We start from the raw sequence: 25,897 nt of genomic DNA, 5'->3' as shown, positions 1-25,897 counted from the left end.
TTAGCATCGCTTGTGATTGTAAATCACCATGATGGAGTACTTCTTAGGTAGCAAACTTTTGAAGGGGGAGAGGGGCCACCTCTTCAGAATCATTAAACTGGTCATGAAATGGAAACCATCAAAATTACTAGTTATCTATTCATGTCCAGCAAGCCTTTGTTTTGGTGATGTTGTTTTTTTACAAACTAAAATTTGTGTGTGGTTCGAACTGCTGCCTGACAATAATGAGGAAAAACACTAGTGAAAAAGACTTTCTTCTCTGCTACTGCACTTGAGGGTCATGTGGGGAGTTCAAAGTAAATAAGTAAATTGTGTTCTGAATGAACACAATTTTGCCAAAAAAAATTTTAGTCCCAACTGAAATTCATGGAGTATATTGACTTCCTGTAGGAGAATAAAAATAGCCCATATGTTCTAGAATGTAAACATGATGGGTTGGGGGTTAGGTTTTGGTTTTGTGTTTGTTTTTTTTTTAAAGCAGTGCTGCATCGTATGCTTTTTCTACAGTTGCAATCTTAATAAACAAAACCCCATTTTTCATATAGTTATATCTTAATTTTAGAAATGAGAACAAGCAGGTGACTGTCAAGGATTTATGATTGGTTAACTGTTCAATTACAGAGGTACAGCTGGCTCGCCTCCAGGACTTAGGATTCAGTATGGAAGATTGTCGTAAAGCTCTTTTGGTCTGCCAAGGTAACCTCAGATATTTGCAGTTGGCCTTGCAGATTGTTCGTATTACCTAACTTGCAATTAAGTAAAAACTTTCAGACTGTATGGTAGCTGATGCACAGACAGTATTTCCTTCTCTTCTTTACTTTGGCCCTGTGTTGTCATATAGTCTTAAGTGTTCTCATTTTTCTGTTCTACTGTGTAGAACCCACCTGTCAAAGATTCTTCTTGCCTTTTGGGATGTCGTATGTGGGGTGTTTGAGTATATTTTTATTTGGGGGTTTGGGTTGATTTTTTTTTTTTTTTCTTTTATGGTGTACCTGTTTCTTGCTATTATCCATCTCTTTCGAGCTTGTGTTCTCATCTCTCTCTTTTTGAATTGTGTGTTTTACCTGCTTCTACATGCAATACATGAAAACAAGATGAAGCTTTAACAGAAGTGATTCTTTTTGTTTAGCACTGTCATGTTTCCCACCTTATTTACAGGCATTAATATAAATTCATATTATGTTGCCACTTGGTTTCCAAAATTTAAAACACATTTCTGATTCTTAGAAAATACCAATGTATTTATAATCTTCTCATATTTATGTTATTAAATAGAAAACATTCAGTGTACTCTTAGTGTCTTACTATACTTCTTGAGAGAGGAAATTGGTTTGCTTCCATATGTTTTTTAAGTAAGTACATTTCATTGGGAAAGTAGATGATTGATTGTTTGGTTTTATCTAAGGTGACTTGAAAAAAGCAGCAAGTTGGTTATTTAAGAATGCTGAACCTTTGAAATCAATTTCCCTGACCTCTTCTGGTCGAGATAGCCAGGGCATTGTGCCTTTTCAGTTCATCTCCGGGGTGGAAATAAAAGCAGAAAGTGTATGCATTTGCTTTATTGATGACTGCATGGACTGTGATGTTCCCCTTGCTGAGTTAACCTTTTCACGTGAGTATCTTGTTTTGCTGAGCGAGTTGCATAAAATTAATGTCAGTTACTGTGCGTGTTCGGTGCAATGCTCTAGTTTCTTAGGACTTGTGAAATTTTGTGAACTTGTTTTGGTGGTGGTGGTGGTTATGTGGGGTTTTGGGGGGTTCGATTTTGGATTTTTTGAATTGGTTTTTAGTTTTTGTTTGTTGGTTTTCAGTTTTCTTTTTAAGAAGATTACAGTCTTTGTAGGGTTAAGATTCCGGATTCCGCTTTATACATTGCATAACAAATGGAATCTGTCTTGAGCAGAACCCTAGGGAGGCTCCGTGTTGTAAAGCATGTCTGTCTATAAATGTTATTTGAAGAGTATTATGGTACACTTTTCAATTTAAAAGACAAGACAAAATCTTCCACTACTTACTTAACAGTTCACGAAATCAGGAAACTTGATTGTTTTGCATTCGTATAACATCCACTTTTTTTTGCAGGTTTGAATTTTCTGCAACATTTGAGAACCAACCCTGAAGGCTATGCTCATTTTACCCTCTCTGGAGATTATTACAATCGTGAGCTTTCAGGTGAAATACTGGGGAGTTTGTTATTTTCTTTATTTAAGTTTAGAAAACAACCTTGCCTACTGCAGTAGCCTGAAATTCACCCAACATGAAATACGGATAAGGGAATGTGAAAGGTTGACTCATGTGATTGTGTGTGTGTGTGAGAATGTGTGATCCCAGACTAGATACTGTAACTTGATGGATCAGATGGAGGGATGGGGAAGGTAGAGAGATTCCTGATATGAAAGTTGTGCTGAAGTTGTCAAATGTATAAAGAGGTTATCCAGGAACATGACAGTTACGTAACTAGCCATCTCTGTATTCACTTTTCTTTTTTAGTATGTAATTGTCTTGATGCATTCAATTTGTTACTTATTTCAGGAAGAAAAAGCACGTGAGGGTAGGCAATTAGGCTGAAGACAGTGAATTAGCATAAGATGGCCACCATAATTTATGTTTTTTATATATATGTATTTTATATACAAAAAAGCAAGTTATGCCTCAATACAGGTCAGTGACAAAAGAAATAATCTAGTTGTGTGTTTTCTCTGAATTGAGAAACTAAATTGTCTGTTATAAAATTGGTGACAACAATCTCGGGAACTATCTTTCAGTAACAGGGTAGGTTTTTTGTTTTTAAAAATATGTAGGTTTTTTTTTTTTAAATAGCTTTTAGACCTTTGCCTTCTGTGATACTGAATAGTAGGCCAACTTATGTATAATTGTGTGAAAATAATTTTCAAAACTATTTCAGAGAATTTAGTTCCAGCTAACTTCCAATATAAAGCTGTAATTGCCTTCTAATACTTTCCTTGCAATTAAGATATTTCTACAAGACTCTATATATAGTATACACTGGTTCAAATGGAGGAACTGGAGCTGCTTTGTATTAGCTAGTGAATTAAATCTGCAGGCTTACAAGTTCATCTTGAATGCAGATTGAAAGTAAAGGATCTCATTATTAAAGTTGCACTATTAAATACTTAGGTATGTAAACAGCATTCCAGTGTGGCCTTCAAATCTGTAATACAGGTGACATTTTCTGTTTGTTCTCAGGCTGGGAGCCATTTATTGAGCCATGGCCATGTTCAGTTTCTTGGCAACAACAAGCTTCGAGCCGCCTCCACCCTTCCAGACTGAAGCTGGAAGTAAAGGCTAGGCACCGTTTGGATATAAACATTACCTCTGTCCTCATAGGTATGTAGAAATATTTCGTGGGAGTGTCACTGTACAGTTGAATTGTCACTGTACTGAAAATGACAGACATTTCTAATTGAGTCCTGCTGGTGTCCCATAGATGGAGGGAGGGAGATTTGGCACAAGTCCCTACATACACATGATACTGTACACAGGTGTGCATTTAGGCAGCCTGTATTTTATCAGATATTATGAAAGTGTAAAGACACAAGCTACATATTTTAGAGATTAGTAGGAATTCTTTCTCTGATCATATGAATTCTATCAAATTCATATGTTATTTGAAGTTTATTTTTAATCAGAAACAGGCTTTCATCTAAAGCTTTCCATACTTTATAGTACTTAAAAATATTTTGATAACCTCATCATTTTTCAGTACATTGACAGATGTAGTGGGGAACTACTTCTTTCAGTGCTGCAGTCTCTGAAAACCTGAGCTGTCAGTTCTCACCTCAGGAAATCAAAATATTTTGTTCATCATTAACTCGAACTTCATGCAGTCTTCTGTGATTATGTGCATTGATTGTGTGCTATGATTGTGTGCATTTCCCAGAAAAGAAATATTGTTGCTTATTCTGTATGCAAATCTGAATAATTTGGTGGTCATAATAAGAAAAAATGTAAATGGCTGAGCTTGCAGACGTAACAAAAGAACCTTCATTGTTCCTTCAATTTTTGTTCCTTTCTTCTGTAAGGCCTGTGGGGTTGGCAGAAAGAGGGAGCCAAGGTGGGAGGAAAAGAAGCAAATCAATGATTCGTAGGAGTTCCCATGATCCTTTTTAATACTAATGATGACAAGTAGTAAGGCTAGTTTATGATTAATACTGTGCCAAAGGACTCCATTGATGCCTTGATATTTAGGCAGGAATGTGCATGTACCTCTTGGGGAAAAAAAATTTAGAAACTGCTTCTAACATGAAAATACCTCAGGTTAATTGCCTTCTCAGGGAGAGCTCTTACATTGCCACAGGAGTATGTTAAGAACATGGAATTCCACTGAAAGTTTTAAAAAAATAGAATTTAAGGGTATAAAAATATTTGTCTTTGAAGACACTGCTGTGATTTCATGAGCTGTTGCTTGTCTTTAACTTATTTATGTAAGTGGCTCATAGAAAAAGCAGTAAAGGAAAACTTTTGCTGGTAAAGTGGAGTAACTTTAGTGTTAGGAATTTAACATACTTTTCAATTACTTTGTTTGCTGCTACCTTGGAGACATTTACTGTCTGTGCTTATATTCCTCTAGAACAATACACATGTACCAAACAGTCATGGATGGAAGATTACTGTAAACAGGACAAAGAAGTGAATGTAATCAGTTCAGAAGACTGGATGGGTTCCTCGGTGGATCCACCATGTTTTGGACAGAGTATGTTACTCATTAATCACTCTTTATTTGAAACAGTTCTAACATACAGAGTAATCTCTCTAATGTATTACAAACATAAGTATTTGGTCTTCATAGTATATAATGAGTTGTTAGAGATATTTGGCAAAAAGGACAGAAATGCTATTTTCTGTGCAGTTGTGTTCAGTTCTTTAACAACGAAAACCTTTCTCGCTACTTAGCCTTGAGTGAGCATGTTGCGCTGCTAGTTCTGCTTCCTTTTTTGGTCACACTTTGTCAGCTAATGAGTGACTCTCTTGTCAAAGATTAAGTAAGAGTGCTGAGTTTAAGGTGTGTGCAGTTCAGAGGGGATCTTTTTCTTTCTGGACCCCCGAAGACCTAAATGACTGAGTTTCTGGAAAAAATGCTGTTATATTTGTGAAACAATTCTCTTTAAGTAATAGCTCTTGATGTGTGGCAGGTCTTTTCAGCTTCTTTTCTCCCAGTGTTACTTCTGGAAGAAATTTTAGCAGTTCAAATGCCAACTTTAGTATAAGCAAATGGGTAGAGACTCATACACTGATTGCATGATTGCAGCTGTCTGTATCTTTCCTGATGCATGATGGGGAAGAGTCTACCTGTGTTTGTGTGTTTTTTCTTACCTGCTAACTTTGTCTTTCCTGTCTGCCAGGCCTTCCTCTTGTCTACCTTAGAACTAGGAGTACAGCCAGTTTGACTAACCTAGAGCATCAAATCTATGCTAGAGGTACTGTATAGCAGAGAGAGACAAAAAGGGTTTTTTCTTCTTTGGAAGGCTCTTGTACAATAAATACTCTGTTGTATATGTGACTTGATGGTATTTAAAAAAAATTTATATTAAAACGAAAACAAACAACCCAAAACCAAACAACATTACAGCTACTTTGCCTTTAAGCTGCTTAAGTTAGTATTGCATCCTGTCTTTCTCTTATGTTGTTCTCTGGGCACTTCAGGAAAGAGGGAAGAAGTATAACTGATCCTATGTAGGAAGACTGGTTTTTTGAGGAAGGCTATATGAGTTGTTGACTATTCATTTTCTAGAGAGGCAGTGTAGTGTCATTAAAAATAGCATAATAAAATCACAAGATTTTATTTTATATTCTAAAAATATCCAACAGTATGTTCAATATACATACTTATGCTTGATTCAGCCTGTATATTTAGCTACTTAAAACTTCAGTGTGCCTTCAGAAGGAACAGTCTGTTTTCAATAAACCTTAGGAAGTGAGGCATTTCTAATAAATATCTTGTTAATTTGTTTGTTTTGTATTTGACAGTACAGTCTTTCGGCAAAACCATGCAGTTTAAAGTCAGATTTTTTTAACTTTTGACATTATGGAAGACAAAACAGCACACTTGATAAATATTTTGCTGCGGTAGAAAAGTTGCTGAGTGGAGGACAGGAGCTTTCTATAAATCTGTATCTGTGGCCGATTCAGACTACCCCTTAGAAACATTTTCTCTGAGTGGTTGCAGACAGGTCATAGATGTTTAAAAAGAACACAGAAACCAGAAAATGATTGAAGGATTCATTTTTCTGAGGTATTTTTCAGGAAGCTCTTTTTGTGAAAAAATTAAACAACAAAACCTCTTAATATTTATTCCTTGGCTTTTAGTGGGTGTTAAAAAAAATTACTAAATGAATTAATAAAAAAACCTCCTTGTAATCATAGTCTTTATTTTCAGGCACTACTCTCAAAATGCAACTTTGACATTATGTTTTTGTTTGAAAATCAGCCCATAGGGCCAACAATTCTTTTTTAAAAGTCTCAGAAAATAAATTGGCAATTAATTAAATGCCAGAGTAAAAATTTGTTTGGCTTCTGGTCTGTAATTTTGTAGAACCTGGGTTAGCCAAAAAATTGTATAAAGTAAAGCTCAAGACTGAAAAGATTGTTTTATTTGCACTTGGCAAAAATCAGAGTTTTCATTTTCAAGAATTTCATCTTCTTGGCATTTAATTGGAAAGACCTTTCTCTGTAAGCTTTAGGGAGATCAGATTTAAGTCTCCACTGACAATGTAAGGTATATAGGAATTTGTTGTCGCAGATTTGGAAGAAAGTTGTATGCGATCATCAGTAACTCCTTGAAAAACTTACTTGCCCACTCTGCATTACCCCTTCTTGCCTCTGTAAACCTGTGCTTAAGTTATTCGTAGGTAGACACATGTTGTGATGGGATGAATGGGCCTCAGAACGTGAAGTACTTGAACTTAATATCAGTCAGCCTTTGGAGTGACTGCAGATAAATTCTGTGGAACAGATTTAATTTCTGTCTTACCTTTTCTTTAAGCAGCAGATTTATTGTATGGGCCTCCTTTGTAGTTCTGTCATACAAAAAAATGCGTGTATTTAAGTAGCAGCCATTTATCTTCCTTTTTAAATTACTGGAATTTGATAGGGTTTTTTTTGTCCAAACACAGTAAGTATTTTCACAGATACAATGTACTGCCATATGGAAGATGAGAGTAACACTTGTGTGCTTGTTAGTAATGTACTTGAAAAAAGTCAAATGTGGTAGGTGGAATTTCTTCTTCTGGGGTTTTGCTGTCCCAGCATTTTAACAAAACCAGATTACCTTTGGTTGCATTCAAATTATTTTTCATGCTTTGTTTTAGTAGGCTTCATCCTGTATAGGAAAATATTTCTACTTCTTCAGTCTTTGAGGATAAAAGTCCCACTTAATGGGAGTACCAGATAATCCTATATTCGTGACGTTAAATAGAGCATGAAAATTAATTTACGTGAATATGTGTTTAATACTTTATGAGCATTTGGATGTACATGAAAAGTTACTGATTATGATTGGGTTTTTAGTTAGGTTTTCTACATGTTAGTTTTAACAGAAGGTACAGTATTTTGTAAGACTTGATATGAAGAAAGAAAAGAACATGTAGATTAAGCTTAGCTCCTGGGGGGATTGATGTAGGGGAAGACTTTCTCTTTGCTTTGTACCATTTCTGTAATAGTTACTAAATTTTAATTTTTTTTTAGTAATCTGTTATTCTATTTCTTTGATCTGTTTTTCTTTAGTTAGTGCAGGTTGTGGTTCTTCAGCCATTGTGTCTCATCCTACATTAGCATCTGATGAATGCTTCTCTCATAAGCATTTAGACAAATCTTTATTCTGTTTTATAGCTGAAATGAAGACTCCAAAACGTAGGCACCCATTTGTCCCGTTTGCTCTGAGAAATCATACTGGATGCACTCTGTGGTTTGCTACCCTAACTACAACACCTACTCGGTAAGAAGCTGTTGTGGGATCACTTTGACGATATTTGTCTGGCTTTTCTGACGTGTCAGCCAAACCCTATTGTCTTCAGAGCTTTTGTTTTCTTGCATAGAAACAGGCTGATTCTTAGTTAAGAGCCTTTTCTTTGACAGTGAGATAGTTTTACTACTGAAAGATTTTTATTTTTTTTTTCCCCCAAGAGACCCAGCAGAATTTGAAAACTCGTCAGATTCATGATGTATATGTGTTTATGGCAGGACTTCTGTAAACTGAGGCAGACTAAAAAGCACTTGTTACTTGAAGTAGTCATTTTGTCAGTTTGTAAAGCGATGTGATTCTCTTCACAGGGCTGCACTGTCTCACAGTGGGAGTCCAGGTGTTGTTCCTGAGGAGAACGGGACATTGCTGGATGATGCCCACAACGTCAGTGAATGGCAAGAAGTTATCACTGGGGAAGAGATTCCATTTGAATTTGAAGCCAGAGGGAAACTCAGACACAGGTGAAGGGGCTAGGCTGTGACATGTGTTTTGACACACTGTATATGAAACACATAGGATCATAATTGTGAGGACATTAGCAGATGTTAAATAAAAAGTGGAATTTTTTTTTAAATCTCCTGTTAATGTTTTGTTTTTAAATATTTAAAACTCATGTATAGGGTGAAATTATCTGTTGTCTAGTAAGCAGCATATATTTCAATTGGTGGCAGCTGTTCCTAGATGTGAGTTGGATCATTTTTAGAAAGACTTAGGGGCCTCAATTACAAATTATATGTCTTTCCTGCTAAAGGACTGGGTAGGGGGGCATTGGTTGCTGAGCATAAGTGTTATCAGTGTTAAGAACTAGAAGAACTTGATAACAAGTATGTAGCATGCTTTTATTTTTGCTTATATGACATATTTGTACTTCTGTATGTTCATGGTGTTCTTGGTTTGAACTGTTGGGCATTTACACTGTATAATAATGCTTAATAGTAACTTAACCTGATCTAACCTGGTAGGCACACACATGATCTAAGAATTCATCAGTTGCAAGTGAGAGTAAATGGCTGGGAAGAAGTCAGTCCAGTATCTGTAGACAAAGTTGGAACATTTTTCCGATATGCTGCACCAGATAAGAACTCATCCTCTTCTACTGTAAGTTCTGATTTTGAGTGTTAGTTTTAATGGAGTATGTAATTTGCAAGTAATGATGTCTCCAAGATTTTGATCTCAAAGCAGCTGCTGTATAAGATGGTCCTCTTTCTAGTTAGCTTGGATTGGGAGAGTTTGGAGATGCTGGGTTCCTAACTGGCAATTTTATGCATAACAAAAACATGAACAGAGTAGTCAGGAGTTAGTCTGTGCTTAGCAGTCAGAGCTTGCAATGACAGAACTAATATATCAGTGACAGTGTCATGGACTCATGGAGATTGAGCTTTAAATCAGCACAGCATTTCAGCAGCTATTTTTATTTCTTCGATTGCAGGAGTGCTTTTCATGTGTTTAATTTCATTAAAATAAACAACACTGGCAATTTCCTGTAAGCCTAGAGATTGTTGAAATATGTAGCTGCTTAGACAAAATATACTTGTCATGGAGGAAAAATGCAGTTGTTGTGATCAGCAGGCTGGCAGTTGGTGGTTGAGGCTCAATGATAAAAATCATCTTCTGGATTTTGAAACCAGTTAAGTTTTGAGACTAGCTACTGAAAATTGTTGAGCACTGGAGAAATTGGAAGTTGAGATCTTTTTGGTATAGAGCAGAATTAGAATTTAATTTAATGATACTACTGACAAGAGCCAGTAGTCTCTTATTTGAATTGTTTCTGATGTTTTTTATGCTTCAATATGAAAACATCACCTCGCTCTGTAACTTGATTCTTGAAGGAAAAGGATGCAAATTAATGAGAATTGCTGTTCAGGAACATCTTCTGTAGCTTTTTTCCTTTTTTTTTTTTTTTTTTTCCTCCCCAACAAACCTTCTTCCTTCAGTTTCATTTCTTTTTAAAGCAGTATTACAAACAGGTTTTGCTAATATAGTTCTGAGATTTTCCAAGCTGTATTGAACATCAGAAACACAAAGTAGTGAAAGTATTTAGTTTATTCTTCTGTAGTAATGTTCTGTATTACAACTGAGAGTAATATCTTAAAAGTTGAACAACTTTAACTTTCTTGTTTACTTTTCTCCCAGCTTGGAAGCCCAATAAGTAGAACAAATATAATACATCCACAAGTCTACGTGAGTATATATTTTCATTTTTTGAGAGGTACTTAAATAAGACTAGCATAATTCTACAAGTGAACTGACTTTTCCATGCTTCTAGAACCTTTTCAGTAGAAAGTCAAGCAAACAATTCAAAAGTCAAGCAAACAAAACAAACTTTCCAATCAGAACAAGTGTTTATGGTCATATGGTATGGAATATCCCTTTGGTCAGTTGGGGTCAGCTGTCCTGGCCGAATCCCCTCCCAGCTTCTTGTGCAGCCCCAGGCCACTTGCTGGCAGGTCAGCATAAGAAGCTGAAAAGTCCTTGACTTCGTGTAAGCACAGCTCAGCAATAACAAAGCATCTCTGCATTATCAACACTGTTTTCAGCACAAATCCAAAACATAGCCCCATGCTAGCTACTATGAGGAAAATTAACTCTATTCCAGCCAAAACCAGCGCACATTACTTACAATCCCTCACCAATGTAAATGGTTGTTTGAAGAATGGGTCTTAAATTCCAGTACCTGAATTCCAGCATATGAGTCCATATAAAAAGTGGTTTTCAGATCGAAGTGGCAATGACTTTGTGTAATGTAGGAGATAAAACTCCACAGTAGAAGGGCAGCTAGGAGTGAAGAAAGTACGAATATTTTAAGAAAGCTCCACCTTATTTTTTAGTTTTGACAGATAGGAATGATGAATGACTGTTAATTATATGAGGATTGGAATTCAAACTCCATGAATTTATAAAATAATGTAATAGTGAGATAGTGTATAAAGTGTTCTTTTAGGATCTGTATTGCTCTTAACTGAACTTGCATCGTTTTGAAAAAGATAATGGAGTTAGTAGTATTTAGAATTGCTTTTTCATAAGTAATTTTATTGTTTTTTGAGGATGAGGCACAGGATTATAAATCATTATTATGAAACCGTATATACCTTAAGTGCTGCATGTGGTTGGACTCATTTGGAAGTTTCTACTCCAGCAATTACTGCTTCAACATTGAGGTGTCCCTCTTCTAGATATAATCATTACCTGAGCTTTTTAATGCTTTTAAATATCTTCCAGTTTTCTTCATTGCCTCCAGTTCGTGTCGTATTTGAAGTTACCATGGAAGGTAGCGCTCGGAAAGTGATAACAGTGCGCTCAGCCTTGATTGTGAAGAACAAGCTGGAAACACCAATGGAACTAAGACTAGATAGTCCTTCTGCTCCTGACAGTAAGTGTTGTATATCCCTTCCATACAGTGGAGAACCTTTAGCTTCCTCCCCAAGAAGATGCACTGCTGTCTCTAAGGGTTGACAACAAAGTAGATCTTCCTGGAGAGGAAACGGGTAGTGTTAAGAAGAAAATGATCAGCAAGGTGAGCTAGAGAACCAACTAGGATTTTTGCTTATTGTTCAGGTAAACAGGGAAAACTGAGACTCTGTAAGGACTGAATCTTATTTCTGTATGCAGCATGTTGTATCTTTTAGCAGTAGTCGATAAGGCTTCGGGTGTTAACGTGCAAAGGCGCAGTCTAGAAATGTAGCAATATGCTGATAATGTTCCCAAAATGTAATGAATGAGATATTTTTGAAATAAGCATTTTCACTAAAGCATCCAAGGAAAAAGAATTTGAATTCCAGTAAGTTTTTAGTCTGTTTCCAGTTTCAGATTTACACACCTAAATTTGTCTGCTGCCAGATTGTTAATAGGATTTAAAACAAAGGGTTGGCATTTGAAACATACGTAAAGTAGCTAGTGTTTTGTGTTAAAATGAAACATGTTGCTTCAGAAATTTGAGACCTACTATTTGAAAATTTTATGCTTTTCAGTAAAGGGACTTGTTTTGATATGTGTATTTTCTTCCCTGGTTGCAGAACCTGTAGTTCTTCCAGCAGTTATGCCAGGAGATTCCTTTGCTATTCCATTACATCTTACATCTTGGCGTTTGCAAGCCAGGCCAAAAGGAATGGGAGTCTTTTTCTGTAAGGCTCCAATTCATTGGACGAATGTTCAGAAGACAGCAGAAGTATGTAGCAGTAAGCGAGAGTGTCATTCAATAGAGTCTGAAAATAGCCGATTTTTCAGGTAATTAAGACCTAATTAATTTTCTGTAAGCTGTACTGTCTTCTGGTAAATGAAATACTGTGAAAGTCAATAACAGGAAAGAAAATACTTAGAGATGGAAGCTTCTGCAGTTTAATGGGATGTTTTGTTTGGTCTGTTGAATAATGAGAAAGCATTGGAGCATAACTGCTATATGTCTGCAGGGCTCCTTGAAGCCCCTTTGACAGTGCCTGTTAGTAAATGTCTGAGAATACAAAGTAAGCACACTATGAGTATTTATTTTAACAATGAAAAGGTTAGAAAACAGAATGTGGACTTATGTTAAATTATCTAGTCTGTCTCACTGACAATAATGAGCCGTTTGCCACAGTGTGTTCACAGATACCCAGTCTTTTTCCTGAATGTCCTGTACTCTATTCTAAGCCCAAAAATGTCACTGCATTGTGACGACTTAATGGAATTTTGTAGTTATCTGATATGATGGATTTAGGGATGCTCTCAATTTAGAAAATACTGGAATAGAGATTATGGAAGTGGTTTCAGGAAGTGACCTTTGCATACTGTATAGTTACTGCTGTGTGTCAGTTCCATAGTTCATTTCTTAATACGCTGTTTTTGAACTATCACAGGGAGGAAAATTAACAAATTATTTAAAATGAAGGTTTACTTACTGATTTTTTTTTTTTCCATAACTAGTGAAAAACTGAAGTGTCAGATGGCCAAAACAAGGATATATCTGCTGGGAAGAAGGACATATTCAGCGTTTTTGTTTAAGAACATGATTATAGTTGAATAGTTAAAATCTCTTTTTAGTAATAGCTGATAACATGTTTCTGCGAGTTTGTGAAAGTTGGTTTTAAAATTGGTAATCTGTAAAAGCAATTTTCTGTTAGGTCACTGAATGGATGAGGTTTTTTAGACTGAATGAATTCTTGGTTAAAATCAGGAAACTCCTGTTGTCTTAATGTTAGGCATAAATACAAAATACCGTATCATCAAACTCCAAAGCGATTATGTGGAGAACAATTCTAAATGCTGTTTTTGCTATCAGTCTTGAAGTTACAGCATGTTGTGGGCTTTAGTGCAATACACAAAGACAGGGTTCAATTATTGCATCAAGTTCATTGACTTCTTCTCACATACATCTGCCTTCACAGGTTTTGTGTGGCTATAAAGAAAGAAAATTATCCGGATTACATGCCTTCCAACATATTTTCTGACAGTGCCAAACAGATTTTCAGACAGCCTGGCCATACTATTTACCTATTGCCAACGGTGGTAATCTGTAACTTGCTACCTTGTGAACTCGAGTTCTATGTTAAAGGAATGCCAATTAATGGGACGTTAAAACCTGGCAAAGAGGCAGCATTGCATACAGCTGATACATCTCAGAACATTGAACTTGGTAAGGTTCTTTTTCAGACACCACTTTCTGATCCTCCCAGAGGAGTACCTCAACTATAGGGCAAGAATGGAAAAATTAAAAAATGGGAAGCATTTATATGCTTATTTCATTGGGTTGTAGGGCTTCTTATAGTTAATAACGAAGTGCAGACATCCAACAAAAATGCTAATATTGCTGTCATTCCCCGAGATCTGTTAGATGTCTTGGTCTGCTCCTTATTCAGCTCTTTTCTTGTTTTCCTGAGAGTGAGAACAGTGATAAAGAAGGGAATAAATCAAATAAGTTCCCAACGTTTTGGGTGGTTTTGCTGTTTTCTTTCAGACAGAAAAAGTTGATGTTGAGAGCACGTATGGAATTGTTCAATGCTGGCTGGACTTCCGATGCCTAAGGCAGTAATTAGCCCTAAGCAGGGTTCTTTACAGAACTTTTTTTTGCTGTTTGTGACTTAAATTGAGGCATTTCTTCATGAGGTCAGGGGTTACTACACTCTGCAGATTTAAAAGTTAACCTGAGTAAGCTATATGAAATATTCCAAAAGTTCAAGCTATATGAAACACTAACCTGTATGCATATCAGAAACTAATGTTTCTGTGTGGGTGATGTTTGGATTTCTTTTGTTTCATTTTGTTTTCCTAGGGGTATTGCTAGAAAACTTCCCCATCTGCAAAGAGCTATTGATTCCTCCTGGGACGCAAAACTATATGGTGCGGATGCGATTGTATGATGTCAACAAACGACTGCTAAATTTGACTATAAGGATTGTATGTCGTGCTGAAGGTTCTCTAAAAATACTGATTTCAGCACCATATTGGTTAATCAACAAAACAGGTAAGTTTACAGTATTTTCTTTCATAACTGTAATCATGATCTGGGAAATAAAGATTTCATGCAGTGTTTTGATTAGCTTTCTAGCTAAGTAGAGCTTTACTTGAGAGGAATTAAAGTTGCAGGAATTTTTTATTATTGTTTTTTACAGTGCCAGCAACTATTGTTTGATGAATGTTACAGCAGATAACTTGGATGTTTTAGTTGCTATATTGCAGGCGTTCAAACATGACCTATTGTACCACTAAATAAATCAACATGGATTAGATCACTGTTAAAATTGTGGTTTTCAAACACTGAAATGCCTTGAGAAAGCAACAGGTCTAAATTGCAGTTATTGTCTGTTAACATCCATTGGCACTTTTCAGAGCTACAAGAACTCCTTTTCTGCATGGACCAGACTCCATGGCTCGCAGCTGTTAATAGATCTAGCTGCTAGGCAGGTTAGATGGAAAATGAGAGGGAGAATGCGTGCAGACTAATGGCTGATACTACAACTGAAATATTTTAGGTTGTTCCTTAATTTGAAGTAGTTTTTACCATTCTCGTATTAATTTGTGCAAAGGTGAGGAGTAGTTTAACACTCTGTTTTTTGTGTTTACTTAAAGGATTACCACTTATCTTCAGACAAGATAATGCAAAAACAGATGCTGCAGGTCAGTTTGAAGAGCATGAGCTTGCTAGAAGCCTCAGCCCACTTCTATTCTGTTATGCTGATAAAGAACAGCCAAACTTGTAAGTAATACCACAAGAAGAGCAGACGGGAGGGACCTTACAAAGTATGAAAGTAATTTGCAGAGGATTGAGTACTGATGTATTAGTATGAATATCATGTAGGAAAAGTCTTTCCCTGTTAAAATAACCTGTTAACTTACTAAGTTTCTAAATACTGAAATAAGCATGTTGGATCCGTAGGCATTACCTACTGAAAACTCCTTGGCCAAGTAATTCTGTTGTGTCTGCAGGCTGCTTTGGTTTTATTTTGCATGTTTTGAACTTATGCTGCTTTTGTAAGAAAATCATAAACCCTTTTGAAGAGACTTGGTGAGTTCTATAAATTAGGTTGGTACCATTAAAAAAAACCAGTCCAAACCCCTAATTCTATACTCTGAATGTTAATAGAGAAGTAGTGGCAGTCACTTAGTAGGAAGTCCACATGCAGCAGAGCTATTGTGATTCTGATGGAAAAGGAAATGGCAGGATTTTGGAAAGGCAACTTTTTAGCTACTTTAACTGGCATTAAGGAGAGAACTTGCTTTTTCCCTGAAAGTAAGAAACAAGAACATGATTTAAAATAAATTTATCTGAGATGTTCTGGGATTTTTGCTCAAAGGAAAACCAGTTAAATTTATCACAAAAATTTATTCCAAAATTTTTTTTTCTTTTTTCTTTCAAAGAAAAAAAACACACAAATGTTGTTGTGGTTAATCAGTCTGAAAATTACCAAACCTCTTACTTCACATGGTCACTGAATCTTGACCAATATGTTAAAAGTGCTCACGGCAGAAATGCAGAATGAATTACTCAAGAAGAGATTTATCATGGCTTCTAATGCTTTTATATTAAACCAGAGGTGTTCTTTTTGTATCTGGGTATGTGTGTGATCCTCAGCATCATGTTGATATCTGATCCTGTATTTAAATGAGTAAATCTTTGTGTTTTCTTCTTACCCTTAGTTGTACAATGCGGGTTGGAAAAGGAATCCATCCTGAAGGTATGCCTGGCTGGTGCCAGGGTTTCTCCCTGGATGGTGGTAGTGGTGTCAGAGCCCTTAAGGTGATCCAACATGGAAACCGGCCAGGCCTCATTTATAACATTGGTATGTGTTGATAGGAACATTTCAGAAATACTGTAGACCTTGGTAATACATGATGTCAGTGACACCAGAAACGGAACAATTACAGCAGGGAAACATATGTTGTTACAGGTTTTTGAGGGTCCAGAGAAAATTATTAAACAAAAAATAGTATTCTAAGTATTTTTACTTCTTTATTTTGAATTTCAGTGGCTTAAAAAAACATGTTCAGTCATTTTTATTTTTACACTTCATCACTGAGTGTTAACTGCATTTACAAACTGTTCTTTCCCTCTCTGTGTCTTTATTCCCCCTATATGTTACTTCTAAGTACATTTGAAATCCCACTGCATTACTGTCTTTGATTATTTTGAGTGTCTATATACGGTAACTGTTCAGTGATGTGCTACTTCTGTGGTTTCTGCATTGTGGTGCCTGTACAGGCTGATGTGGAGGAGTGCAACTTCCATCTTCCTTGTGCTCCTAGTCTACATAAAGTACAATTTCCTCGGAAACTTTTAGTTTTTAATTAAAGGGCATTTTGGAAGTTACTCCACAGTGATTTGTAAGGGATTTTTCATATGTTTAAAAGTGGAATAATCACTTGCATTGATTTACTTGGAATTTGAAATAGTTGGGTTTTTTTTTAATCTTCAGTGCTTATGATCTCTAATTGTATTTGAGAAATGGAGGGTAACAGACGGAAAAAAATTATTGTTTGAAATAATGGTTTGAAATATGGTAGTGATATGGCAGAAACAGCACATCTCAGGAACCCAAGAAAACGAACTTCTGTTACGTGAAATATATTGTGGCAGATGTCTTTTGCTTTCTGTTGTAAATAATAGCTTTATTTTTTTACTTTATTTTATTATAGGTATTGATGTTAAAAAAGGCAGAGGTCGTTATATTGATACATGCATGGTAACATTTGCGCCCCGTTACCTATTAGATAACAAATCAACCTACAAGCTTGCCTTTGTTCAGCGGGAATTTGCCAGAGGTCGGGTAAGACGCTTCCTTTTGGTTACTTGTTATTACAAAACCTGTAGTTAGTCATAAAATCTCGTAACCTGAAAGGACACAAACATTATACTTGAGAGTATTGTTGGCTGGTTATGAGGATCTTTCTCATTATTCTAATACCAGCATCCACCTAACAGAATAATTGCTGTGTTCGTATTTGAGAGGTATATAGATTAATACTGTATTTTTTTAATACCTATAGGATATATATTTACCAATTTCTATTACTAGGGAACATCCAATCCTGATGGCTATATCTCCACACTTCCTGGTTCCAGCGTTGTGTTCCACTGGCCGCGTAACGATTATGATCAGCTGTTATGTGTGAGACTAATGGATGTCCCAAACTGCATTTGGTCTGGGGGCTTTGAGGTCAACAAAAATAACTCATTCCATATTAATATGAGGTAGCTATTACATATAAATCTTCTGTAGTGTACTTTCATTTTTTGTTAGAAGCAGCTGTTTAACACTTAGGACTGTGGGTAACACAGATGGGAAGCCTACCTCTCTTGCACTTGTTTGTTCTTGTTCAGGGACACCCTGGGAAAATGTTACTTCTTAAGAGTAGAAATTACTCTTCAAGGAGCCACATACCGCATTGCGTTCAGTGACACAGATCAGTTACCACCACCTTTCCGCATAGACAATTTTTCCAAGGTAAAAGAGAAAAAAATTACTTTTATTTTTTAGTAAAAAAAGTATGAGTTCTTCCATAGTTGTTAGAAGAGGGAGCTGACTAGCTGGTGTAATGAAGTAAAATGGAAGTGTGTGTAGCAAGAAGTATTTGTATATAATGATTGTAATTTTCTGACGTTTTAGTAAAAACTGGTAGTAGTCAGCTACTTCATCGTGTTCAAATAATAACGCTAACATTGTGGCTTTCATGAGCGCATTAAAAGTTTTACAAGGAAGAGCATTATTACTGATGAGAAAAGTGTGCTGGGGTGATAGTTTGTAATCTGTCCTGTGTTATTTTCAGCCCTTGAATAATCCATAAAAAGAATTCAGGCTACTGCTGCCACTTCCTTTCTCTCTGTCTTTGGGCTTCCATGTCAGTGATTATAAAAATCAGAGAATTTACTTTGCATATTTTACAGTAACTTACTGACTGCCTTGTGATCAGAACAAGAGACAGAGCTCTTAATAATTATCAGTTCTCATTCTGAATTTTGGTACTGCACTGTTAAATAAAACTGGGCAAGTTTCCTAATTTTAATTAGGAGGGTTTGAGATGCTACCCTGGGACTAAAGACATTTTGAACCACAGATAGAAGTGAAGATAACATTTCTTATCTCTTTGAGTCTATCTTTAATTTAGACCCAAATGGATGAAAATGCATAGGAAACCATTGCGCAGGGGGGGAATTGAGCTGAAGTTGTTTCAGTGATCAACCCTTGAAGAATGAACAAATGATAGCAAAAAATCTGTCTGATTAACAATTTCTGTGTGAAACCAAATTCTCTTTCTTAACTGTTGCAGGTCCCAATTGTTTTTAATCAGCACGGTGTTGTCGAGCCAAGACTGTACACTGAAGTGAAGCCCATGACCTCTCTGGATTATGCCTGGGACGAACCTGTTCTACCAGCTTCTATAATGTTGACAGTTAAAGGGGCAGGCTCCTCAGAAATCGTCTGTAGCATGAATGACTTCCAAGATAGCAAGCAGCTTTACTATGAAAACTTCATTTATATTGCTGCTACATATACTTTCTCAGGGTAATTCTTTATATATTAGATGAAAATATTTTGAACGTTCATGGTGTTCTTTAGGCTTCACATTAAGATTCTCTTAATGGTTGCCACCTGAAAGTTTTTCAAATGCAGCTAAACTTTTGTCAGCCTTGTAACTAGCAGAAGAAATGCCAAAATTCAGAAGTTGAGTCTGGTAGTCAGTAAGCTGTGTATCTTACCTCGTTTGATCATGGTAACTTAGCTTTATAGGTGCAGCTTGCCATCATTTATTCTATCATGTAGTGAGAAAGACTCAGCATATGGCATCTGCTGAGACCCAACTATCTGATCTTAGAAGCGCAGGGATGTTTAGGGTCATGTCTCGGGGCTTGATTTCGTTCGGTGTATAAAGAACACTTGACTACAGGACATACCTATTTAGGACGTGCCTGTGAATTTTAAACTTCCACTAGTTTATATGCTATTGAAAACAGCTATGGGAGATTGATACATGCTTTGTTGCTTTCCTTAATATAAGGTAGAAGATTTTCTTGGAATTCATCTGCTTTGCCTCTAAAGTTCGTAGTCACAGTGAGAAATGAAAACCTCTTTTAAGAATGTACTCAAATTGACAGCTTACACTAGTAATTCCAAAAATAACAGAAGGAGAAAAAAAAATAATATAAATTTTTCTCTGATTGGCTATATTGGCAGCATAAGCTTCCTCAATTGGATTTTGGTACAGATCTAATTCCATCTACAGAAGCAGCAGCTACTCTGAATAAACATGATGATGTTTTCTTGGTGTTCTAGTTTACAGGAGCCAAGTGTAAGACCAGTTGCTTCAAATAAGGATGCTGCATATGCAGAACTTGTCCTTGATGTCTCTCCAAAGACTCAACGAGTTGTACTGAAAAAGAAGGTACCAAGACACATTTGATTTTATTAAAATGCTACTGCTATGTGCTGAAGTAAAATCATACTCTGGGAGAAGGAAAAAATAAAACATTTTCATGGTAACTTTTAAAGGGTGGAGACAGACTCCATTGTAAGTGACAGGTTATTGCAATTCAGGTTGCTTGAATTATGGTGGTGCTTCCATATAAGACTTTTATGGGGGTGAGGGTGACAGATAAAGGAATTGGAATAAAAGTAGTAAGGAACATTGTAAATGCCTCTAAGACAACCAAGTGTGGTAATTGCATGTTGGATGTTCTGATGAAGTTACAAGGTAGGGCATGCTTTCTTTTTGGTTGCATTGTAAGCGAAGTCTTCTATTTCTGGAGCTCTTAAGAAATAGAAACTGTGTTTAAATATTGCTGAGATTAAAAACAGCTTGTAAATACAGCTCTGCATCTAACAATGCTAATGTAGGATGCGTATTCATTGAATATCAGAGTTGAATTAGAAGTTTTTATACAAACTAGTTCCTAATTCTAATTCAGGGCTCTGAAGTTTAAATATATACAAGCCATTCCAAGAATTATAATTCGAAGCATCTGATAGCAAAACAGAACATAAATATTTGCTCTGTTCTGTTGTGTTCATTTAAATGTTGAGTTTTTATGCAACAGGAGCCAGGAAAACGATCCCAACTTTGGAGAATGATGGGCACAGGAATGCTTTGCCATGAAGGTTCTTCAGTTCCTCATAACCCCCATAAACCTTCTCCTCGGTCTGTGGACTCTTGTATGATTTTAGATATTGCAGGCCTGGCAGCTGTCACAGATAACAGGTATTGCAAATAGAATTTTTCAGGAAACTGATGTAGATGCTAACCGTCTTTGAAAGCATACTTAACATGATATTCTCTGAATAAGGAAAGAAATTATTCTGAAGGCATGTGGAAGAGCTAGATTTTATGTGTCTTCATGAACGGACCTAATGATCACTTTTGTGACTTGGAAATATTTTTAAATGCATGGCTAATGTATTTTCAGCAGCAAATTGTTAAAAGAGCACTTCAGGAGTGAGGGTAGGAAAATGAGCTTGAGCAAAATTAGCATAAGCCTTCACCATGAACACATCTCAAGAGTAAAACTGACAAATTGTAATCCTGTAAGTATTGGATGGTGCGCTTTCATTGCAGGTACGAGCCCCTGATGTTGAGAAAACCTGATCGACGGCGCAGTACTACCCAAACATGGAGTTTCCGTGATGGAAAGTTGACTTGTGGTATTCATGGACTTGTTGTCCAGGTCAGTAGTGATTATATGTTGAACTTGTTTTGACTGCTGCTGATGTAGATGGCAGAGTCGTTTTGGGCTTAGTATTGAATTAAAAGCTTTCAGTTCAAAGCTCAGAATACAGAGGAAACCAGACTTGTACAAACAGCTTGTGTGGTTTAAATTCATGTTCGAATGTTCTTACCAATTTCAAATAATTAAACATCTCACACTATTAATTTGAAAGTAAATAATTAGAAAATTAATAGTACATCGTTGTTGAAAATGAACAGTATAGTGATAAATCAGGGTCTTGATATTCTCGCACATACCAAATGTGAAATGTTTGACTTAGTCCCATGATACCGCATTGATCATGTGATCAGATTGCTGTAGCTTAGTAAGTTACTACTTGTCAGTTTGAAGCAACCAAAAAAGCCTTGCATTGCTGTTTTAAGATGTTGACTCAGTAAGGATTTACATTCTCATCTCTGCAGATCCCGATCTTTTAAAAAGCTTTCAATCATTTTGAAAATATTTTCAGGAAGGACTTCCCATGTTTGATCATGATATGATAGCTTCAGTTTCTGAACGTGCAGTGGGAATACTTAATTACTGATCTTGGCTGTTTCTTCTAGCTGCCAAGCTGATTAAACAAAGTTAGGAGAAGCTTTAGTAATACCAGATACAATGCTGCTGGACTGCTTTTCTTTCAGTTCTGAAGAGTAAGGAGAGTAAAGTGAAATACACTTTGAAATTAATGTATGTAAATAGTTATCTGAAGCCTTTACCTATAACTTAATATTTTTTTTTCCTTACTCTTATTTCTTTCTCCAGGCAAAAGGAGGAATACTAGGTCTTCATGATGGAGCAGAAGTTGTTCTTGGTCCTGATACTTCACTTGAACTTTTGGGGCCAGTTCCACCTGAACAGCAGTTCATAAACCAAAAGATGAGGCCTGGGTCAGGAGTACTAGCTGTTAGAGTCATCCCGGATGGGCCAACTAGAGTTCTACAGGTGAAAGTCCTTCATTAACTAGAATCTAGTTTCATTATTTGCTTGTGCTTGAAATACCTTTTTCTGAATTGCATCTCTAAACTCTTACAAAAAGTTACCTTTATAATGGTATGAGGGAGGGGGGAATTCAATAAATCAGAAATAATTACAACAAAAGTTTTCATTGTACATATTTTTTAAAAAAGATAATTTTATAAAGTAGGACAATATAGCTGTTATTTATAACTAGGAAAGTGATCATTGTAGTAATTTGTTTACCAGATAACGGATTTTAACCAACGTAGAAATGATCGTTTATCCAGTGAAGGAGATGACCTTCCAGTTACGGAACAAGATCTACGCAAGTTAAAAAATCCAGATACAGAGCAGGAATTAGAAGTAAGATATTAAAACTAGTATCTGTTTCTTTTATTTATCATTTTCCTTTCTAGATTTTAGAGGGGGGTTGGGGAGGTTGGTCGTTAACTTTTCCCTATGATGACTTCTTTTTATGAACTTGTAGATTTTCCTGTTAAAACTCCTCATTCTTAGAGGTTGGGTTTATATGTCTTAACACCTCTTCATTCAAAGACTAATTGTCAATGAGATGTTCATCCTCTCTGGAGAGTCCAAAAAAATAACTTCTTTGCAGAAGTACTTATTCTGTATCACAGGTTTTTTCAATGTTGGTTTGTTAATCGTTGGTTTGTTTGGTTTTTCCCCCTCTTTCCTCAGGTCCTTGTGAAACTGGAAGGTGGTATAGGATTGTCTTTGGTCAACAAAGTTCCTGAAGAGCTCGTATTTGCAAGCCTTACGAGAATTAATGTCCACTACACACAACTGTCACCAAGTCAGGTGCTAGAGCTCAGTGTGCAAGACATACAGGTATTTGCCATTTTGAAACAAATGTATGTGTTCATGGGTCTTCTGCAGTTTTTGTTGTCATAATAGGTTTGAAAAATGTTTACAGCTGTTACTGAGATTTCAATTCCTAAGTATCATAGAAGTTTCCATTAGCATCGGTGTTTCCTCTTTTCATTGTTCTCTACTTAGTAGTAGTTGAGACGATATATTGTATTTCATGCTGTTGATTTCTATTAGGCAAGTTAGAATCTTTTTTTATTTTGTAAACAGATCAGATTGAGATTTTTCTCCCTTCCTGGTTAGTGGTTCTTTGTCGTTACATAATGAAAAAGCAGCCATTGAAAGCAGGAGTCCTAATGCTGGTGGTACCACAGTATAAATCGTAGAATCATAGATGAATAGGACAAATATAAACTGACTATATTTTTTTCCAACTAAATTCTTATTCTGACTTTGCAGAATTTTGCCTTAACCTTTGTTTTCAGTTCAGTCTTTGAAATTCAAAATTCACAAGTTAGACTGAAGACTGTAAAAACTGTTTTTATTCTACTAAAAAACTCCTCTAAATTATTAGAATTCTGTTCGCAATATGTGAGATTTCCTTGGAGGGGGAGTTGTGGGTACTGATGTAGATTACATGAGATAAATGGATACTTACATGCATCAGTCAAATGCAGGAGTAGCTTAACTCTGCTGTTTAATATTTTTGGCCGTGTTTTTTGAAGAAGAAGAAAAATCACAGAGAACATAGCAGTCTTGTTATAGGTTTTGTTGGTAGCTATAACCATTTTTTTAATGGAGGACATCTCTGAATATTTTTTTGGTATGGTCTCAGTGGTGAGCAGTAACCAAGTATATTCAGTGTCTCTCTGGCTCAGGGACAACATATACCCGAAAGCTTTTAAGTCCTCAGTTAAAGAGGATCAATTTTGCTGTTTATTGTCACCTATTCAGATTTTTTTGTCTGTCTTATCCGCTCTGTAGGTGGACAACCAGCTTATTGGCACCACACGGCCTTTTATGCTCTTTCTGACACCTAAGATGAGTGAAAATGAACCTGTGGAGACTGGTCCTGCTGTGCAAGTAAATGCAATGAAATTTCCCAGTAAAACTGCACTGACTGATATATACAAGGTAAACCACAATGTTTTGATTGTGCCATGCAGGTATTACTCTGTTTAAGTGACCTTTCCTGTTCCTAATATTTACTCGTAATCTGAATTCAATGATTTGTGAAATAGTTTGTTGAATTAATACTGAGGCTTAAAGGATGCTATATCCACCTTCTCATGTTCATCGTGTTTAAAGCTACAGTACAGTGATGAACAGGATAACAAATATATTTTAAAAGACAACAAATTAGGCCAGACCCCTGTTTGTTCATGTCTGTGACCTTACTTTTCAAGCCAATTAGTCTCTCCTCAGAATTGACAGGTACTATTTTAGCAAAGTGAACTAGAATATCTGTGCTATGCTTCTCATGAGTTGCATACAAGGTTACTAGTTCTCTCTGATAAGCTGTTATCTTGCAGCATAAACCCTGTTCTGTGTATTGCAGTTGTCTGGAAATTTATCCACTAGCTGTAGGCAAAACTGAGTTGGTTATCACGACCTATTTTCTCACATTTTCACCTGTGCATTTTGACACTATTTTAATAAACAGCTGATTTCGGTGTTGGAAAACAGCTAAGCCTCAGATTCTGAAGTGTTAGTATTAGGTAAATAAAGCACAAAACCTTCCTAAAAATGGAAACAATTATCACTAGTTGTAGTTAACTTTAAGTAAGGAAAACTACCGAAGACATTTTGAAGGTGGGCATCTTACTACAAATCCATTCCAGTGAAAATATTGCATTGAAGTAGAACACGCTGTCCTATTTAATAGCTTACATGGATTATATTTCTAGTGTTAATACTGTAAACTGAGACTTGTTTGTCTTCATAGCATCTGATGATCACTGCTCGCAAGTTCACAGTTCAAATTGAGGAGAAACTACTTCTGAAGCTATTGAGTTTCTTTGGCTATGATCAGTCTGAATCAGGTATAGTATAAAACTACAAAGACTGGTTTTACAGTATACATTATCATCTTTGTATATAAAATGAGTTCAAAACACCTACCAAACTCTTAGCTCCTTGGAAACTTCCACTGTTGAACAGAAGGCTGGAAAGCTAATGTCGCAATGGGCACTATAAAGCTGTTCCTGTATTTTGTGCTTGTTACAGTATTCAGGTAATGACCCATGCAACATTCAGTTGTCTGGTACATGGTGGCTGAGCTGATGAGCCTCTATGGGAAGGAGTTTACTATTCATCTTAAGTTCCTGTATCTGGATTCATTTAAATTGGGATAAAAGAAATTGTGTTACCAGTTTAGCAAACCACTTTGTTTAGTAATGTTTGTTTATTTAAACCCAAGGCTAGAAATGGGATCTCTGTTCATTTGTCCCTTGAGCAGTTCCTCTTGCTTAACTGAAGGAAAATTTTGGCTGTCTGACCTTTCAGTTGCGGTATCCATACCCGTGGCATTAATTCTACTGTAAGTTTTCATCCATTCAGCAAGGCAAGATAGAGCTCTTGAATCTTCTAATCTCAGAGAGTTGTTCTGATCCTTCTGTTGTAGGGTTTATCTGTACTTCGGAAACTTTCTGAAATGTCTGTTTGGAGTGGCAATTGAAAAAGTCACTTTTATGACACAGTAGGGTGTGTAGGGTTATATAATAACTGTTGCAGGAAAAAGGTATTTTTGGCATGATTCCAAGTGGGGTCCAGCCTACAAACGATGCTCAGGAGTTCTGTGTCCTGCTAATTCACAGTATCTTCTGAATTGTCTTGGGAAAAAATACAAGTATTACGTTTCTTAGTTTCACAGAGGATTTAAGACTTAGATCTGTAGTGATGGAGAGAAATAAAGATTTTGAGTTTTGCTCTTATGCTGTTTACTAATCTGTGTTTTGGGTTGT

General features: G+C 36.2%; 1 protein-coding gene across 2 annotated transcripts in view; it reads left to right on the top strand.

Annotated features, from left to right (window-relative positions):
• VPS13D (vacuolar protein sorting 13 homolog D (S. cerevisiae)) overlaps nucleotides 1-25,897 on the top strand; it is a 103,775-nt gene that overhangs the window by 33,641 nt on the left and 44,237 nt on the right. Inside the window, exons 34-61 of one of the 2 annotated variants that reach the window (XM_009702076.1) lie at nucleotides 622-696; nucleotides 1,406-1,612; nucleotides 2,083-2,172; nucleotides 3,208-3,348; nucleotides 4,592-4,714; nucleotides 5,364-5,438; nucleotides 7,849-7,954; nucleotides 8,290-8,442; nucleotides 8,944-9,079; nucleotides 10,115-10,162; nucleotides 11,201-11,351; nucleotides 11,995-12,205; nucleotides 13,342-13,589; nucleotides 14,226-14,417; nucleotides 15,023-15,149; nucleotides 16,091-16,233; nucleotides 17,087-17,217; nucleotides 17,467-17,642; nucleotides 17,772-17,895; nucleotides 18,719-18,954; nucleotides 19,723-19,831; nucleotides 20,484-20,644; nucleotides 20,999-21,107; nucleotides 21,912-22,091; nucleotides 22,353-22,469; nucleotides 22,806-22,955; nucleotides 23,919-24,068; nucleotides 24,880-24,976. In XM_009702076.1, coding sequence (XP_009700378.1) covers nucleotides 622-696; nucleotides 1,406-1,612; nucleotides 2,083-2,172; nucleotides 3,208-3,348; nucleotides 4,592-4,714; nucleotides 5,364-5,438; nucleotides 7,849-7,954; nucleotides 8,290-8,442; nucleotides 8,944-9,079; nucleotides 10,115-10,162; nucleotides 11,201-11,351; nucleotides 11,995-12,205; nucleotides 13,342-13,589; nucleotides 14,226-14,417; nucleotides 15,023-15,149; nucleotides 16,091-16,233; nucleotides 17,087-17,217; nucleotides 17,467-17,642; nucleotides 17,772-17,895; nucleotides 18,719-18,954; nucleotides 19,723-19,831; nucleotides 20,484-20,644; nucleotides 20,999-21,107; nucleotides 21,912-22,091; nucleotides 22,353-22,469; nucleotides 22,806-22,955; nucleotides 23,919-24,068; nucleotides 24,880-24,976 — 3,966 coding nt within the window. The remainder of the gene's footprint in view (nucleotides 1-621; nucleotides 697-1,405; nucleotides 1,613-2,082; nucleotides 2,173-3,207; nucleotides 3,349-4,591; nucleotides 4,715-5,363; nucleotides 5,439-7,848; nucleotides 7,955-8,289; nucleotides 8,443-8,943; nucleotides 9,080-10,114; nucleotides 10,163-11,200; nucleotides 11,352-11,994; nucleotides 12,206-13,341; nucleotides 13,590-14,225; nucleotides 14,418-15,022; nucleotides 15,150-16,090; nucleotides 16,234-17,086; nucleotides 17,218-17,466; nucleotides 17,643-17,771; nucleotides 17,896-18,718; nucleotides 18,955-19,722; nucleotides 19,832-20,483; nucleotides 20,645-20,998; nucleotides 21,108-21,911; nucleotides 22,092-22,352; nucleotides 22,470-22,805; nucleotides 22,956-23,918; nucleotides 24,069-24,879; nucleotides 24,977-25,897) is intronic. The other variant, XM_009702077.1, reaches the window with a different exon arrangement.

This window comes from Cariama cristata, unplaced genomic scaffold, assembly GCF_000690535.1.
Source record: "Cariama cristata isolate BGI_N322 unplaced genomic scaffold, ASM69053v1 scaffold15116, whole genome shotgun sequence".
NCBI classification, from domain to species: domain Eukaryota; kingdom Metazoa; phylum Chordata; class Aves; order Cariamiformes; family Cariamidae; genus Cariama; species Cariama cristata.
The sequence above is the reverse complement of the archived record's forward strand: the minus strand, read 5'-3'. Positions and strand labels throughout refer to the sequence as shown.